The sequence below is a fragment of the Octodon degus genome, unplaced genomic scaffold (genome assembly GCF_000260255.1).
Source record: "Octodon degus isolate 3935 unplaced genomic scaffold, OctDeg1.0 scaffold00112, whole genome shotgun sequence".
NCBI lineage: Eukaryota > Metazoa > Chordata > Mammalia > Rodentia > Octodontidae > Octodon > Octodon degus.
Window position 1 is genome coordinate 7,290,203 of NW_004524688.1, and position 18,388 is coordinate 7,308,590.

The 18,388-nt window shown below is 58.3% G+C and overlaps 2 protein-coding genes across 10 annotated transcripts in view; one reads left to right on the forward strand and one right to left on the reverse strand.

Annotated features, from left to right (window-relative positions):
* Window positions 1-7,053, forward strand: part of Aatk (apoptosis associated tyrosine kinase) — a 30,105-nt gene extending 23,052 nt beyond the window's left edge. For both annotated transcript variants that reach the window (XM_023699335.1, XM_023699336.1), the window contains exons 8-14: window positions 795-879; window positions 953-1,074; window positions 2,373-2,522; window positions 2,883-5,439; window positions 5,561-5,708; window positions 5,848-6,060; window positions 6,894-7,053. In XM_023699335.1, coding sequence (XP_023555103.1) covers window positions 795-879; window positions 953-1,074; window positions 2,373-2,522; window positions 2,883-5,439; window positions 5,561-5,708; window positions 5,848-6,060; window positions 6,894-6,934 — 3,316 coding nt within the window. In that variant the 3' untranslated portion in view covers window positions 6,935-7,053. The remainder of the gene's footprint in view (window positions 1-794; window positions 880-952; window positions 1,075-2,372; window positions 2,523-2,882; window positions 5,440-5,560; window positions 5,709-5,847; window positions 6,061-6,893) is intronic.
* A 1,870-nt stretch (window positions 7,054-8,923) lies between these two features.
* Baiap2 (BAI1 associated protein 2) overlaps window positions 8,924-18,388 on the reverse strand; it is a 68,974-nt gene continuing 59,509 nt past the window's right edge. For 2 of the 8 annotated variants that reach the window (XM_023699240.1, XM_023699241.1), the window contains 4 exons: window positions 17,843-17,911; window positions 17,252-17,414; window positions 15,687-15,721; window positions 8,924-9,378 (listed from right to left, as the gene is read on the reverse strand). In XM_023699240.1, coding sequence (XP_023555008.1) covers window positions 9,309-9,378; window positions 15,687-15,721; window positions 17,252-17,414; window positions 17,843-17,911 — 337 coding nt within the window. In that variant the 3' untranslated portion in view covers window positions 8,924-9,308. Of the gene's footprint in view, window positions 9,379-13,304; window positions 13,350-13,809; window positions 15,264-15,686; window positions 15,722-17,251; window positions 17,415-17,842; window positions 17,912-18,388 lie in introns of those variants that run through there. The other 6 variants (XM_004639501.2, XM_004639499.2, XR_002817673.1 and 3 more) reach the window with 5 other exon arrangements.

An 18,388-nucleotide genomic window follows, 5' to 3' on the forward strand; every position in this document is an offset into this window, starting at 1 on the left:
GGCAGCTGCCAGCCTCCTGATCTGCCCACCGTGCCCCTTCCCCAATTGCCTCAGGCTTAGGCACACATCTGTGGCCTGGGACACGTGCTCACAGCTGTCCCCTGGCATGCAGATACCATCCTCAGGGAGTGGAGACAGGCTAGGGTTCTTTGTCCCCAACCTAAGTCCTCAGTGAAGCAGCTATCCAGAAGGTGTGGCACACCTTACTGTGCCTTGTACCTCCATCTCCCATGTAGCCACCAGCCAGATGGGAGGGTCAAAGCCAGCACCAGGGCTGGATGCTGGGTGGAGGTTGTCCTAGGGGAACCTACATGGCTTGCCTAGGGATGCTCCATGCGTACCTGGGGTCTCAGCTCTACTCCTACTTGGCAGAGAAGGCCCAAGCCCTGGACCTGTGGACAGAATCTTCTGGCACACTCCAGGCTCCAGTTCCTGTTGAGTGCTGCCTCTTGGGGTCCTTGGAGGAGGGGAGATGGTACTGAAGACTGCAGACACACAGGGCCGGGTGGTCCATGGCCTGAGAGCTCCCTGGCTAGGTCCGCAGACCAGTGTCCCAGGAGAAGGGTAGGAGCTGGGCAGTGTCTTCACTGGTGGCCCACAGGCCTCATTTTCCCCATCTACACTGCCATGTGTTAAGGTCTTGTCCACACAGGCTTTCCAGAGTGCCCAGGGTAGGGCAGCCTCTCAAGCACTGCTTCCTGTCTGCCTGCTGGCCTAGGCCCAGGAGGCCCCTGGGAGATGAGTCATTCTTTCTTGGGCCAAAGCCCTAACTGACCCTGCCTCCTGCTCTGCAGTGACCTGGCCCTGAGGAATTGCCTGCTGACGGCAGACCTGACAGTGAAGATTGGGGACTATGGCCTGTCCCACTGCAAATATAGGGTAAGTCAGGGGGGTTAGGTCTGTGGGATGGACTGCCACACATGGGATCCAATCCTGCCCTGTGTGCCCGTAGGAAGATTACTTTGTGACTGCGGACCAGCTGTGGGTGCCGCTTCGCTGGATTGCACCTGAGCTAGTGGACGAGGTACATGGGAACCTGCTGGTAGTGGACCAGACCAAGAGCAGCAATGTGTGGTGAGCACGGGTCTGCAACAGGGGGCGGTGCAAGGGTGGGCCAGACCTCGCGGTGGGCGCACAAGCCTCTAGCTTGCAGGTCTAGGGGATTCCTAGGGGGCTACCCTTCCCCTCTTACTCAGCGTGTGCCCTAATGTACTCATGCCTGCCACAGTGTGACCGCATAAGGTTGTATACTGCAGAGGGACGGCTTGGACGGTCAGGGCATTAGGTATCCACAGACCTGCTGGGCCAACACCAGCAATATCAGCGCTAAAGCATACATTTAGGTTCCAGAGTTCACCTTCAGCCCAGCAGGAGGGATTATGTCATTACCAGATGCGAGGCCCTGACTCTCATCTGTGCCTATGAAGAGATCGGGGGTGGGGTGGGGTGGGGTGGTTCTTGGCTGTCCTTGAGGGACCCCAGGCAGTGTTGGACAGAGGAGCAAACAGGGACGCAGATGCTAGGATCTCCCAGCATTGCAGCCTGAACCCCAGCACCAGGCGGGGTACAGAGCAACCATTCTGTTTGCCTGGGCTCTGAAGCCTTCAGAGGGGTGGGGTTGAGCTGCCCTGGAGACTTGTCAGGTGTGGGGTGTGTCTCCTGCCATGGGGTGTCCATGCCTGGTGGGTGCAGGCTGTTTCTCACTGCTGTATCCCACTTCCTGTGACCATGACAGCCAGTACACATGGTCCTCCTCTTAACTATGCCCCATCACAGACACTCCATCACTTGCTTGTGAACCCCACTGAGGAGCCTCTTCTTGGCATACTCAACCTCAGAACCCGGGCTGGTGTCTCCCTCACAGGACTCACAGGTCTCTGACCAAAAAGGTCATGATGACTTCTCCATTGCCAAATCAGCTCTGTCCTACCTCCCAGGGTCAGAGGATCAAGGGAAAGCTACCACTCATTGGAAGGGACCCCTAGCTGCTTTCTTCTAGCCCTGCGTACTCTAGGAACCCCTGCCTTTCACCCCAGCCTTACCCATACCACCTAGGGTGTCTAGGCCTGCTCCTGCTTCAGCCTCTTGGGCCAGTCCTGTCTGGGTTCCAAGCTTCCTTTCAGCTTCACTGGCAGCTCCCACACCTGGCATAGTATCTTCAGCATTTCTGGTGAATGAGTGGACAGACCAATGGCTGTGACTGTGTGAGGCCAGATTGGCTTTACCTTGCCAGGGACTGTATATTGACACCTGTGTGTCTGTCCTTCGGGAGGGCCAGCTGGTGTGTACTGAACTCTGGGCCCAGAGTGGCTGGCACAGTGGTTCCCTGTGTGGTCCTTCCCAGGCCTGTCTCATGGCAATCACCCCTGCAGGTCTCTGGGTGTGACCATCTGGGAGCTCTTTGAGCTGGGCACGCAGCCCTACCCTCAACATTCGGACCGACAGGTGCTGGCCTACGCTGTCCGGGAGCAGCAGCTCAAACTGCCCAAGCCCCAGCTACAGCTGACCTTGTCTGATCGCTGGTGAGGACCCCACCATTTTGGGAGAGGAAGGCTGACAGTGGGGGTACCCCAAGTCTCCAGGGACAGGTGGTTCAAAGTGATTGCCTGGGGCTCAAGCTACCTTGTCCTTCTTCCTGCCCCCCATAATCAGGGAAGAGGATCTAAGGCAAAGTGTCCCTTCCTTTGCCTCTCCTCCAAGAATCCTGGGGCCTTAGGACGTTTAGGGTGTTGAGGAAGTGGGAGACTCCCCCAGCAGCCTTGGAGGCACCTGGGATTCAGGGGAGCCAGCTCTCAGAGAGAGGCCGGTGCTCCACTCTCCTGTGGTTCCGGCCCAGCCTGCCTCTGGATGGGGTTGGGCCACCCATGGGAACCTCCTGGCAGGTACGAAGTGATGCAGTTCTGCTGGCTGCAGCCGGAGCAGCGGCCCACGGCCGAAGAGGTGCACCTGCTGCTGTCCTATTTGTGTGCCAAGGGCGCTACCGAGGTGGAGGAGGAGTTTGAGCGGCGCTGGCGCTCGCTGCGGCCAGGCGGGGGCAGTGCGGGCTCGGGGCAGGGTGCAGCGGGTCCTACGCTGGGCGTGGCGGCCGAGTTGGCTGCCGCCTCGTCCTTCCCACTGCTGGAGCAGTTCACGGGCGATGGCTTCCACAGCGATGGAGATGACGTGCTGACGGTGACTGAGACGAGCCGAGGCCTCAACTTCGAGTACAAGTGGGAGGCGGGTCGCGGCTCGGAGGCCTTCCCACCTAGCCCTGGCCGCGCCACGCGCCTGCAGGAGCTGTGCACCCTGGATAGCGCACCGCTGGGCGTGGTGCCAGTGCTCAGTGCGCACAGCCCCTCGCTAGGCAGCGAATACTTCATCCGCCTAGAGGAGGCCGCGCCCACCGCGGGCCACGACCCCGACTGCGCAGGTTGCGCCCCCAGCCCCCGAGCCACTGCGGATCAAGACGACGAAGACTCGGATGGCAGTGCCTCTGCCTCGTTGGCCATGGAGCCGTTGTTGGGCCACAGAGTGCCAGTGGACAGTCCTTGGAGCCGCCGCGACCACAACCCGCGCAGGAGCCACGGCCAGGACTCGCCCTGCCCCTCCCACTCACCCTCACCTATCGCGGAGGACATAGACTGGGGAGAGGCTGCCTTCTGCCCACCCTTTTTTGAGGACCCTCTGGGTGCATCCCCTTCTTTGTGCTCAGGGGCTGTGCTCACCGGGAGTGAGGAGGAGCTGGGGGAGGCCGAAGCACAGAGGGCCACCCAGCGTGGACACTGGAGCTCCAACATGTCAGCCAACAACAACAGTGCCAGCCGTGACCCTGAGTCCTGGGACCTCGGCTACGTGGGCAGCTACCCTGACAGCTATATGGATGACTACCCCAGCCCACTGCAGACCCTGCAAGCCTCCCCGGAGTTGGACCACCCCCTAGCCCAGGAGAGCCCCAGAGAATCTCTGCTTGGACCACAGTCAGTCTCTCTTAGCCCTGACTCAGGCCGCTGCCTCATCCTTCCCCATCTGGGCTCTGCCCAGGGCCTGGCACCTGCTCCCTGCCAGGTCATATCCCCCTGGACTGGGGCAGCCATAAGTGGGGGTGACAACTCCCAACCAGAACCCAGGCTTGCGCAGGAAGCTGAGGGCTCTGCTGGACCCCAAATGTCTCTTCCTTCTGTCCCATCACCATCCCACGAGGGAGCCCCTCTTCCCTCTGAGGATGCCAGTGCTCCTGACACCCTTCCGGCTTCCCCCACACCTGCTGCTGGCAGCCAAGTGACAGTCCCAGAGCTAGTCCCGACCCTGGGTAACAGCACCAGCTCCCCGGAGGTGGAGGAACCCAGCAGTGAAGATGAAGACACAACGGAGGCCACTTCAGGTGTCTTCACTGATGTGTCCAGTGATGGCCCTCAGGCTGAAAAGCCTGACATAGTGCCAGCCTTACGCTCTCTGCAAAAGCAGGTGGGGACGCCTGACTCCCTGGACTCCTTGGACATCCCCTCCTCAGCCAGTGATGGTGGCTGCGAAGTCTCCAGCCCATCTGCTGCTGGCCCCCCTTGTGGACAGCCCCGTGCACTGGACAGTGGCTATGACACAGAGAACAATGAGTCTCCCGAGTTTGTGCTCAAGGAGGCCAGTGAGCCCAGGGAGCTGGCTGCAGAGGGTGATAGCCCAGGGCCCCAGACCCAGCTTTCAGCCTCCCTGGGGAGCCTCAATGAGAAGAACCCCTACCGAGACTCTGCCTACTTTTCAGACCTGGATGCTGAGCCTGAACCTTCCTTGGGCCCTGAGAAGAGCAGCTCAGGTCAAACCTCAGGGCAGAGCCCTGGGCTGCAGTCTGTGCAGACCTCTCCTGTGTTTGCAGTGCTGGGGGAGGCACCCAGCGCTGGTCACAGGGAGGTGCTACCACCACTGCCAGGGCCCCAAAAGTGTCCCCCAGAGCCAGAGGCCTGCCTCTCTAGTCCCAGACCAGAGCCTCCTACGTCCTTAGGCTCAGTTGAGGAGCAGCCTATGGCCAGTCTCGGCTCTTCCAAGTTCTTCCTGCTGACCCCTGTGCCGCGGATCCCAGAAGGTGATGGCACAGAGCTCCAGGGGCCCCCAGGACTGTCACTGGGGCAGACAGGGAGCTCAGGCACCCCCAGAGCCCCACTCTGCCTGGCCCTACCTGGGCGCCCTGGGGCCTTGGAGGGCCGGCCAGAGGAGGAAGAAGACGATAGTGAGGACAGTGATGAGTCAGATGAGGAGCTCCGCTGCTACAGCATCCAGGAACCCAGCGAGGACAGTGAGGAGGAGTCACCTGCGGTGCCTGTGGTGGTGGCTGAGAGCCAGAGTGCACGCAACCTGCGCAGCCTGCTCAAAATGCCCAGTCTGCTCTCCGAAACCTTCTGCGAGGACCTGGACCGCAAGAAAAAGGCTGTGTCCTTCTTCGACGACGTCACCGTCTACCTCTTTGACCAGGTGGGTGGGCTGCTCCCGCAGGTGCACTCGGTGCTGTGTGCGCGTGTACGAGGGCATGGAATGCGGGTGTGGAGGGGCGGTGGCGCGGGTGGCCAAGTTAGGTGTGCTCTGACCTCTGCAGGAGAGCCCCACCCGGGAGCTCGGGGAGCCCTTCCCCGGTGTGAAGGAGGCACCCCCCGCATACGTGCCGGGCAGCCCTGGCTCGCCCAGCGCCCCCAGCCGGCCAAGGCGGGGTGACCGCTTTCCAGAAGGCTCTGCAACGGAAGAGGGTGAGCTGGGGGCGTGATGTCAGAGAAGGGGCCATGACGTAGGGCAGACCGTGAAGTCAGGGGCGGGGCTGTGACGTGTGGGAGTGTAATGTTGGGGCGGGGACTCCGCGGACACGAGTGACCCGGCAGCCCGGCCCAGTTTCAGGCGGCGGGTTCGACTGGGACAACGACTTCCTTGGGGCGCCGGCTAAAGGGGTCTTGGCAACCACCCTGGGTCCGCCTGCGCCCGCCCCTGCCGTGACCCCTGAACCAGCCGCCACCGCGCCCATCTCGCGCTTCACCGTGTCGCCCGCGCCTGCATCCCGCTTCTCCATCTCGCACGTATTGGACTCAGACGCCCAGTCTGTGGGAGGTGAGGCGCAGAGAACCGGCAGGAAGCACTGCAAGGGGCATGGGGAAACTGAGGCTGATGAGGTCAGTCCCTTGCCTAGGGCCACACACCTGCCCTGGCCTGCCTGCCCTTGTCTGGATGCAGGGTAGATTTAGTGTCCAGTGCCCAACCCCCTACCCCCACTATCCTGAGCTTCATGCTGGCAGTCCCCCATCCTGCTCAGCCACATCCCCAGAACCCTCTTACTTCCAGCCTCCTGCTGGTGTGTGTGACAGAAGCTGCTGCAGGCTGCCTATTCAGGGCATAGGTTTGGCTAGCAGCTAACACCCTTAGTGCTCAGGTGGGGCACTACTAGGAAGAATGGACTGCACTTTCCCCACCACCAGCTGTGTTACAGTCCACTCCTGGCTCCTGCCTGAGCTCCTGTGTGAGCTCTCCCTATACCCCATGCACAGTGCCTGATAAAGTCCTCAGTATCTTGCTAGGTGGCCTTCAAAGCCTACTTCCTCCGGGAAGCCACCTGCCTCTTACCCCACTCAAGGTAGATCTAATCCTCTACCTGGCCTGGCCTTGTGCCTGCACCCTGAAGGGAAAGGCCTGTCAACTTCACCCTGGAGCAGACAGGCCAGTTACCAGGAAATAAATGCATGACCCTGACCAGCCCCTTGCTCTTCAGGCCTGTTTCCCCACCTATAAAAGAGTTTGGTCAGGGTGAAACAATGGGAAGAGAAATTCATCCTCTCCTACCAAGGCAGTTGTGGATAGGCAGATAGGAGGCACACCAGTAAACCTGTGGGTACTGTGAGCAGGGGAAATGGGGGTCCCACATGCTCATTGCACCCTCTATTTGGCAGGCCCTGCAGCAAACACTGGAGGCGAGTACACAGAGGCTTGAGGCCCAGGCATTGCATCCTGAAGAGACAGGCATCACTGGAGCCCCTGCTGTCCTGTCCTGGGCAGCAGCAGAATGGGGACCAGGAATGAGGGGAGACCACAGCCCTGGCAGCAGCAGATCCAGAACCACGGTGCACCATGCAGCGTCCTGGTGAAGCAGGTGGATGGGCGGCCCCTCTCCAGCCCTGGACAGTAGTCTGTGCACGCTGCCTGTGTCACCTTGGGGGCAGAATGTGTCCTGGACACTAGGTTTTGTTGCCAGTCCCCCAGGATGGCCCAGCCTGAGGGCTGTGGGTGTCTGGATATAGAAACATAAACACTTCTGAAGGGCCCCACATCCTACATCCCTGGGCCTGGCTGGCCCCCACCTTGTAGCCACCTTTCCACTCTGGCTGCTGCCGCTGGACTGCTCGGCCGGGGTTGGGAGACCTGCCCTTGGCTGTGGGCCTGCATGCCGTGCCTGGCTGGCTCCCTCCATCTGTTCATGGGACACTTGTACCCTTAGCTGGATGGGGCACAGGCCCCAAGGTGGTTATCAGTCCTGCCCCTCATCCTCTCCCAAGTCTGGGTTTACGCAGTGCCAGTGTCCCCACTCCCTCACCTGAATCTGTGGCTGATTTCCCTTCACTGCCTCCCTGGGAGCTCCTCTGCACAGGGCCTGGCTGCTCCTGCCTAGGTTCTGACGAGCCCTGGCACCTGCAGGCACCAGAGGACTTCCAGGTTGTGCTGTCCCCCCGTGCCCTGTTCCCAAGGTGTCCCTGGCTGGGCAGTGCCCTGGCCTGTGCCTGGAAGGAGAGTGGGGGCTGCACCCCAGGCAGCATTGGGGCTCTTGCCCTCCAGGATAATGGAGTACAGGGAAGGGTGGGACTGGGTAGCACAGGGACTATTTTTGTAACAGCTATTGCTGGAATGAATAGAAATGGGGTGATTCTAAGTTATTGTTGCCAAAGAGATGTAAAGTTTATTGTTGCGGGGGGGGGGGCGACTTGATTTTGGTGTTTTGTTTTTTGTTTGTTTGAGGCTTAGGACGCTGGTGCAATGATTTTTTTTTGTTTGTTTTTTAAGAGAAACCAAGCTATGAAAAAAAAAATTCTTGTGCTCAGCATGTTTTTTTTGGGTATCAATATAAAGCCCTGTGTTGGGCCAAGGCTGAGGTGGGACCCAGTTACCTGTTCTGCTTGGGGACAGGAGGGATGCTGGTTCTTTCTCATGTCCTGCTCACCTTACCTTGATGACCTGTCACCACTGTGCCTGGGCTGGGAGATACCGGAAAGCCCTCTTCCTTTTTCAAAGGCTGGCCTTGCCCAGGATAGGGTGAAGAGGGTGGGCCTAGGCCCATGCCCCATAGGCAGCTCCCTGGAAGCCTGTCTTTCCCAGGCTGGTGCCTGCCCTTCACACCAGGGGTGGGTGAAGGAGACTCAAGGAATTGGGTCATCTGTGCTCTCTGCTGGCCTGACGCTGTATGCCCATCTGAGCTCCCTGCCCTAAGCCTCATGAGCAGGTGTAGGCAGGTGGCTCCAGGACTAGAGCCCTTGGGGTAGGGTCTGTGAAGCGTGAGCTCTGCCTGGACCTCTCTCCAGACGAGGACTGTTATCAGATCAGACCACCACATGGTACTGACTGCATCTAAAGGCAGCACAAAGCACAAATTCAGAAATAAAAATCTTGAAGTCTTATATTTGAGCAGTGGCCCAGTCCCTGAAGGAAGCACCTGAAGGTGTTGCCCAAGAACCAGGGCAGAGTCCAGGAGCAGGACCCCTGTTGGCCAGTGGACACATGGCTGGAGACCCAGGCCACAGCTCTGGTAGCAAGGAGGACACCAGGAGGCCCCCATGGCACGTTCTGTAGAAGTGGGGCTCAGGCAGGGAAGAGATGGTGTCTGCTAAGAGGCGGGAGCACAGGCAGGCCCAGGCCCGGACGTCAGCACAGCAGCAGAGCTGCAGGAAGTTCCGTGCTCTTGCTCAATTACTGTTTCAGTGAGGGCACAGGCACTCCCCATGCTCAGACCACAGATCACACTTTGTACAAATGTTTATTGACCAGACATACAGCAGCTGGAAGCAGTGTGGGAATGAGCTCCCTTTCTAGTCCCTGGACAAAGGGGGCGTCCTCCCTCGCCCAAGGCATCACAGGCCAGGACCAGGGGTCTCTGCCTTCAGGGAGCCAGCTCTCTGCCAGGGTGGCATAGCCAGTGGGTCTTGGGTTCCTGGATAGCCCCCTTGGAGCAGCTGGGATCCAGCCCAGGGCAGGCTGATGTGCATAGGGTGATGCCAGGAAGTAGGGTCTGGACGTCTGTCCCCTAACCAGGAACACGCAGGTGGTATCAATGTCAGTTATGCAGGTGGGCCCACAGGCTGGCGATGTGGCTGTGGCCATCAGCTGAGGAGGGGGGCAGACCTGTCGTTGGTCACTGTTGGCTTCAGATGCACATTGGCAAAAGGGTTCCTGAGGAAAGAAGAACAGTTTCAGGTTGGGACAGATACCATGGACAGACTGTACAACTCAGGCTGTCCTGGGACCCTCAGTGGGAGACTCTGATAGTCCAGCCTAGAGTAGGAGATGAGGCAGCAGGGCTAGGGCTAGGCCAGGTGCTGTCTGCAAGGCCTGCTGGCCCCCAGTGCAACTACCCTCTGCCTACCCTACATGCTCTGGGCAGGCAGGGCATCCTCACCTGCAACTGGGGATGGGGGGGGGTCCAGGTGAACCCCTCCCAGCTCAGGGTGGATCTCTGTCCTTAGGGGTCAGGGGCCATTTCCTTCTCAGGACTTGGACAGCCCTGAGGAGGGTCCACGTCAGTTTGTTGAACCCTCCACCAGGTACAGCCCTAAGAATAGAGGGGCTGATGGCCTCTCACAAAACAGGACACGGCTCAGCAGACAGTATGAGCCAGTCCAGGCATGCAGGGCACCCAGGCACGCCAAGAACACGCAGACACGACAGACAAGGCACACGCGGGGGGTGAACACCACAGCCCCTGCAGAGGGCTGACTGCAAGACAGTTTCCCTGTGGAGGACACAGCGCCACCTCCTCCCAGGAAAGCCACACCCTCCCTGGTCACAGCTGATGCACAGATAGGACTCAAGAGACAAGAAGTGGAAATGGAACAAGATGAGCACAGATGGGGGCAGCACTGGCCTCATCCTCACGGAGCCTCTCTCCCTACAATCCCTGTTGGGCATGGGGACAGCGCAGGGCAGCAGGCAGGGACATCAGACAGCTCCATGAGGACAGCACAGATGGTGCGTGGACACGGGGTCTGGAGCCACAGGACCATACTCTGGGGGAAGCAGGCTCGGCGCCGGAGCTGTTACCTGGAGTGGGGTCACCTCAGGCCGAGCTGGGTCCTCGAGCCTGGTGGGCCAGTGGCAGGCGCTCCATCCAGTGTGCCCCAGAAAGCCCCCATGGGCAAGGGCATTACCCCATGTTTTTGAGGACTATGTGTTTTCTAAAAATCTGAAATACTTGACTGTGAAGTTTGAAAAGGATGAGACACGGAGAGTAGACTGACAGATCCACGCGGCTTTTCCTCTCCAGGATGCTTTGCACGTATCTTCAGGCTTCACAGCTGGCAGTGTATGGGCTACAGGGTTCAGGATTAAAGGCCACTGTTGACCCTACCTGCAGCATCAGGTCTGCAACATTCTCTGTGGCTCTGGTCTGTACACAGAAGCTTCAAGCCCTCACCTGCTGGCTAGGCAGAGGCTTCCCAGGGCTCAAAGGCGAGGACCCTGTTGTCATCAGCAAGGCCTACCAACTCCAAGCCAAGTGGGGGGCCAGGCCTGCACACTCTGGTTCCTAGAAGGCTCTCAAATCCAGACTTAGGCAGGTCTTGGGGGACAGGTCTTCCTCTGAAGAGTGTTGGACAGCAGAGCAAAGAATGGATCTGCCTGGGTACCAGGGCGGGAGGCCAATTCGACTAGTGCCCAGGGCAAAAGGGCCACGTGTCCTGTGGGACACACCCTCTTTCTGGCCCAGCTTCAACTCAACCCAACTCTCGCTGAAAGACATGCACCACCACCCAGGACCAGCACAGAAGCGCAAGCCTGCTAAGTCCCCCAAGGGACTTCCAAGAGGACCTGTTCTCTGACCCACATGTTCTTTCTTCCAACCACCAACATGGTGAGGCCTTTCAGAGCACTGTGAGTTTCAACTAATGGGGACTTGGGAACCTAAAAGTGGTCAAGCCAGTCTGATTGGCTGAGAGGTGGGAAGGCTCTTACCCTGCACACAGCCAGACACAGAGCAAGGCTTCCAGAGACTGCAGCCACACCCAGAAGATGGGTGTGCAGCCACTACTCCTGGAACAGTCTGAGAACAGGTGCCTGCGAGTGACCCCCATAGCTCACCTATGTGACCCCACAGAAGCTAGGGCCCAACATTGAGAAGGCAGGAAAAATGGATTTGGAGGCTAAACTCACTTCAAAGCTGCTATATGTGTGCCTGCCAGACACGTCTGTCTTGTATGCTTCCTTCTGAACATGCCATCCTGCAGATGGGCAATAAGAAACCTCCAAGGGATAGGACCAGCACGTGCTGTGCCCAGCAAAGGAATGTCACCAAGAAGTGTCCAAGAGCGGGCAGACCCAGAGTGCATGCTCTGGGTCAGGACAGTCTGCAGAGCTGGGTGAGCTGGATTCAGGATACAGGAGATGACAGTAGACCGGAGTAGGCCTCTGGGACTAGATGTGACTTAGAGGGTAGGGTGGGGACACTGCATGGCAGAAGCAAGCCAGGCGACCCTTGTGCTTGCTCAGAGCCAAGATCTGGGAGGAAGACCTCAGTCCTGTGGGCAGCAGTCTATGGGGGACAGTGGCCAGAAGCCCAGAGAAGTAAGTCTTCCTGCAGCCACTCCAGCTTGTCTTAGTCTCATTGAACCTAAAGACACTGCAGGCTTTAGGTCACAGTCTTCTGATTAACCACTTGAATGAGAAGCAGGGTGACTGAACGAAGATCACCAAAAGTGTGTCTGGAGCCTTCAAGGGACTCTAGGATAGAATCCGGCTGCTGCCCATTTTCTCCACCGAAGTGGCTTCTGGCATCCTTAGAGCAGGGACACCTCAGGGGTCTGAGGTGTGCTGTGGGCCTCTGCTGACCAGCAGTGTGGGTCGTGGACTGTTACCAGCCCCTCACCCAGGGACCTACCTTTGGGGTGAAGCTAGTCAGCGGGGTGTGGGGAGCACCTGTTAAGCAACCACAGGTAGCTTTTGACCACCCACCCTGAGGCCAGCTGGTTGTGTGGGCAGGAGATGACTTGAGGCATCAGGCGTGGTGCCAGGCTGGTTGTGCCGGCAGTACCTGACTACTCTACCCATGTCCGTCAGGCCCAACAGAGGCCTTCTTGAACCTTTAGCCCTCCTGGGCCTCGCCAGTGAGGACAGCATGGCCTCAATTGGCTCAAAGGGACCTGGGGGCAGCATAGTGGGCTGGCTCTCTAAGGGCATCTTGTGTGCAGAGAGCTGCAGGCGGCACAAGCTGCCCTGGCCAGGGTCAGCCAAGGGCATTTACATCCTGTCCTCAAACTGCAGGAACATTTTCCTACAGCACTTCCTGCCGTTCATGTTATAGTTCCCACAAAAAAGCAGGGGCAAAAGAGCAGGGGTCCAGGGTCTGCCTGAGTAGTTGGGCTGCCCGCATGAACACAGACCACCCTCGTGGTATTGGGGGACAGTGGGAAGCCCCCTCCTGCCAGCAGGACAGATGCACAGCAGTGCCTGCTTAGCCCAATTGTAGGGGCATGGGGTGTGTCTGAGGGTGTTGGCCCTTACTTTCTCCAGCACTGAGGGGACAGTTATAGTTATCACTGGAGAAGACACCGGAGGTGGTCAGCACAGGCCCCATGTGTAGCAGTTGGGCACTCCTAGGCGGCTGGGCCAGCATCCCAGGACCATGGAGGTGTGACAAGAGATCCAGACAAGGTAATATCAGAAGGTAACGGGGTCTGATCCACCACTCCTGAGACCGTGACCTTAAGCCCAGCCCTCTCCCCCTAGCTATGATACTCACCAGGCCAGGCTCACGCCACCACATACCCAGGGGACCACATACCCAGAAGACCACCCACACCAGTGCTACAGGGTCAGGAGAGAGGCCTGTCCCCAACTGCTTGCCAGTGTCACCCTTTGATTATAGCCAAAGCAGCAGGGGCAGAAGACAGGCAGAGGCCAGGCCAACACCACACCTAGCAGCAAAGGCAGTGGTGGGGCAGACAGGCAGAACCACAGGCTCTAGGCTGAAGGAAGGAGACCCATGAAACCCAAGGGGGGAACCGCTTCTAAGGAAGAAGACCCAAAGCAAGAACCAGAACGAGGCCAGGTTTTTGTCCAGAGCCACTGCAGATGCAAACGGGCACCAGAAGACCAGGGCAACTTACTAACTAGTCAAGGCAGCTCAAAATCTGGCCACTTCCACACTGGCACTGCAAGGAAACACAGGCTGGTTGGTGGAGCTGGGGTTAGAGGGAGGGAGTATGGACTGCAGGGAGGATGGGTCAATGGGGTCAGCGCAGGCTGCGAAAAGGGGACCCAGAACACGGTGTCCCTGTTCCTTCCATATCTGCATCAGGCCCCACCAGGTCCTGCTCTCTCACTGGGGCCACCCCAGGTGCCATCAGCGAGCAAGTTAAAGCCCAGCTGGGCCCACGCTGACTGCATGTCCAGGTCACGACAGTCCGTGACCCAGGTGCTCTGCAAACAGCCCCAGGGTCCTGCAGAAACTGACCACGGGCCGTAGGTTAGGGAGCACCAAGGTGTGGCCTGCTCACGTTGCCCCAACCTGTGCCGGAGACTGGAAGGAGGCTCCCAACCCAACTGGATGCAATAAATAAAACTTTTATTCAAACAGTTAACTGCAGTACAGGGCACAATTCAGGTTTTTTTAAAAAAAAAAGAAAAAGAAAAAGGAAAGGAAAAAGGAAAAAAATATTTTCAGCACTTTACATCTTCATACAAGTTTGCTGTTTTGTGTCTACATTCATCCATTGTGCATGGAATCCCCTGGATTTGAAATCTTTTAGCAAAGTTAGAACAACACAGAAGGTTCTTTACACAGGTCCAGGCTCTGGCTATGTTTTCCTTAAATATAAAACAGGGTCAGTCTGTGCCTGAGCCAGTGCTCACAACACTACCAGCCACGTCCCAGTCCTCAGCAGGCAGGCAGGCGTGCGGGAGTTCGCCAAGCCACATGAGAAAGAGGCACGTCCACAGCTTCGCAAGGGGCTCCGCTGGCCACAGGGCTAACCTGGCTGCACCTCAGCCTGGCTGCCCAGAATTCAGTGTGTGAAGAGACAAAACCAGTAGCCACTGAGTCCAGTGTGCTTGTTTCTAAAGTCACCAAGACACACAAAAAGACGAGAGCATTTAGGAGGACCTGGGCCAGGCCTGCCTGCCCCCTGGCGGGTGGCATGGGGCCAGCCTGACCAGGTTGGGGCACCCTGCCTCTGTGGCCCAGCAGCCACAGACAGTCACAACTCCCTCACAAAGCTGGTTAAAGAAACGATTTCCAAAACGTGTGGGGGTGGGGTGTCTCTGGAGGTCTTTGGAATGTCTGCGTGTGGCCGGGTAGGGCTGCCCCCGACCCCCGCCTGCCAGCGCACTGTGTGAGGTAACACCACGCCCGCTGCGGAGCTCCGCCCTATGTACACCTGTCCAGCAGTGTCACCAAGGAGAGAGGCCTGGGGCCTGGCTGAGGGGGCTGGGCGGGCCTAGGTGGGGGCTGCAGCCTCCATCACAGGAGTGGCCAGCTTCCTCAGGAGGGCCCCCCCAGGCTTGTTCTGAGCCCCTTTTTCTCCATGTGGCCCTTGGAAGGGGACCTGACCCGCTTCCTCCCCTGTCCTAGAAGACGCCAGGGTGCCAGGGTCAGATGCAGAATAACAGTACGTACACCAGAGTCCATGCATATCTGTTTTTGTTTTTTCAGGAAAAAAAAAGTCCTTTTTCCTGTTTTTCAAATTTTTTTTTTTTTTTTTTTTTAAAGATTTTTCTTTTTCTTCAAACTCTAGACCTGGCTCACAGTGAGCCTTAGAAAAGGGGTGTGCGTCACGAACACTGTGGGGCCAGGGCAGTGCCTGGCAGGCCCCGCCTGGCACTTTCTGCTTGAGGCTGGGGACACATGGGGGGCAAAGGGGGTGAGCACAGGGGGCGCAGGGAGCAGCACCATGGACCCTGGGGGATCACAGAGTCTGGGGTCACCAACCAAAAGGCAGGGGCAGGAAGGGAAGAAAACAACCCAAGAACAAACCAACGAGAGCTGAGGAGGGAAACGGGAAGGAGCTCTTCAGAGCAGCCGCCGCGGTCAGCGTCCTCACACTGTGGACACCAGTGTGCCACTGCCGCTGTGAAACAAAGCACAGGACAGCTGCCCAGGTGTCCTTTGGCCAGCAGCAGGCCACCTGGCCGAGCAGGGAGATGGAGAAGCCAGGGCGGGTCGTGTCCATGCTGGGACTCAGGCAGCAGTGGTCCTACCTGGTTCCAGGCAGGCAACCCAGAGGCGGTAAGCAACCCTCCCCAACCCTGTCCTTACCACTGGGGCTGGACAGGGTGGCCTGGATGACAGGGAAAAGGATCAGGGCCAAGGGGGTTTCTGAGAATAACAGGAAAGACTGGGAGCCCTAGGAAGGCAGTGCCCTTAGGGACAGCCAGGACTCCCCAGAGGAAGAACCACCAGCTGGCTTCTAGGTCCCAAGACGGGAGCTACGCTAGCCAAGTCCCTGGAACCCCCAACCCACAGTCCCAAAGATGAATCCAAAGTGCCTTACCTGCTCACGGACCGTGCTCCATAGTCCTCCAGACCCTACGGAGTCAGGGCACAGAAGTCAGGCTGGGGCCCAAGGGACTGAGCCCCCACCCTGCCCTCTTGCACAGTCCACAGGGATGACCCTGATGTTCAGACAGGCTCCCTAGGAAGGTGGCTCCCCCAGTCTCTCCACCCCTTCTCTGGCCACAGTGGCTGGGGCCTCTCCAGAGACCCTGACTCCTCATGGTGACCTCCCAAATTGACTGTGCCACTTGTACCTAGCCAGTGGCTCACTGGATTATGTGAGCTCCAGGTTACCTCATCGTCTCTGGCTGTACACACCTCTCATACTGAAAAGGTCGGGTCAGGCAGAGGACACCCGCCTTCAGCCAGGTCCTTACACAGTAGGCTAGCAGGCAGGGCTGGGCATGGAGGAGGCTGTAGAGTTGGCCCCCTGCAGGGCTGCCTCACATAAACCTAGGCTGGCCCTGGGCCCCATGTCCTCCTGAGCCCTGGAGCCTGCTGTAGCTTCCTGGAAATGTCCTGGTTCATGTTTCCTAGCTCTCCCAGCCCTGAACCAAAAGCCAGACACTACACTGAGTGAGGGGCTCTTCCCAGTCCAGCAACTGGCCTAAGCCCTCAGCTCTCCACCTAGGGCTACCACCCTCTGCCGCTACCACATGCTCTGAGCTCTGGCAGGTTCTGGCCAAGGGATGGCCACACTGCCAGAGTCTGGATTCTGTGCCATACCAGCCTGCATTCTAGATGCCAAGCCCTCACAGGGGAATGGGAGCATAGCCTGAAAGGCACTTCACACCTCCCACATGACTTTCTGCACAGCCTCAAATCCTGTCAGGTGTTGGGACACAATGGTGGTACCCCTGGAATGTCCAAGACTTGGGAATGACTGGTTCTCTTTCTCAAACCCTAGCCTAACCCAAGGACTACAGCCAGAGGAAAACTGTCTTCCTGTTTCTGACCTGGAGGCTACAGCAAACTAATGTCCTTCAATTAGACACTTGGCAGAAGCTCCTGAATGACAGGGACCTCCACTCCCAACTCCACAGTCTTTCTGGACATAGTCAGGTGGGACTCTGTTTCAAAACTCAAACCCTATCCAACCTGGGCAGAGACTGGCTCTCACACAAGGGAACCTAGGGACCTATCCCAAGGTTGAGGACCATGTCTCCATCAGCTGCCTCTGGCCTGTGGGACAAAAAGGCCAGATCCCTAGAATTACACTGACCAGATACTGCTGGGCAGCAAGAGCTCACATGACTGAGGCCTATGGCTCTCAGGGAAGGAACTTCTGGAAATCAATTCCCTGGCCCCCAGGCTCTTTATGAGCAGTGGTAGGCATCCAAGGACAACCTGTGGGCCAACTGTCACCAGTCCTGACATCACACCCTGGAGGGTGGTGAGAAGACCAAGGCCAGCACAGGTCCACTGTGAAGGATGTGGACTCTGCACTTATCCATAGGTATTTGTGTGACTCAAGTCCTAAACCAGACCCTTCGCTCAGGCCTGGCAGGCAGGACACCCACTTTCTATTCAGGGGCCCTGACCCAGGGCCCAGAACTCACTCACCTGGGAGAAGGCAGGCACAGCCACACTGTAGGGCCTCTGTTTGAAGGTGCCAGCTGTCTGGTTGGGGAAGGCCCTGGACGATGTGCCATAGTCTGGGGGTGGGATGGCCAGGTCATCCTTGTCCAAGAGGTTGCCTGTGCTGCTGCTCTTGCCCTGCTGTAGGCTGTGGGAATGTGGGGCTCAGGGGGTGGCCAGATAGCCCACCCAGCCCCACAGGCCTCTTGGCCTCCATGCCTCCCTCAGGGCTGGTCTCCCTGGGACCAGAGAAAGCTGCCATATCACCCATGGCATGGGGGCCCAAGTCCTGCAGTGACTCCCCAACCCTCTCAGAGCCAATCATTCCCACTAGGTCCTACTGAGTCCCCAAGGGCCAGGATGATTTAAGGACCTATGAGAGGTCTGTATCCCTAGGAGACAAGTAGCAGGGGTGCACCCCACCACAACAGGCTGACCAACAGCTGCTGCACACAGCACTGACTCCCAGAGCTCCTCTGGATGCCACAGCAATGCTCCGGCCTCAGCTGTGCAGTGGGGCTGGAGCTGAGTGGACGCAGAGCCTGGAAACCCATCTGGCTCAGCTGGCACACTCACCTCATGTGCAACCTGTCACTGCCATCACTATCCAGAACGCGGGTGTAGGAGAAAGGAAACCAGCCCCTCCTGCAAGAGAGGCTCCTGGTCAGCACTCTACCCCGAAGCTCAGGCAGATGAGCGGATGGCATTCTGCCCTCATCCCCAGACCCAATCCCACAAAGTCCACAGCCTGGCTGCACCCGCTTGTGGAGAGACAAGCAACCTGGCCCTGTGGACACACCTATGCACTACTTGCCATGTACCCCTCATCACTGTGGGGGCTCTCATTCCAGGGCCCCCCCGGCCCACAGCTGCCACTGGGCACTGGGCCAGAGCACAACATGGTTTAGACCAGTGATGGTGAATCTCTTAGAGCTACAAAGGATAATAAAAGTCGGCTGTGGCACAGTGCCATAGGTTTGCTACCGTTGGTTTAGGCTCTTGCTCCTGTATATCCTCCCCTATGGACAGTTTTCTCTCTTGCCCAAAGGCACCTAGATAAAAATATCCTGGGAAGGAGGAGCCCCTGGCCAGCCTAGCTCAGCAAGCAAGAGGAAGATCCGG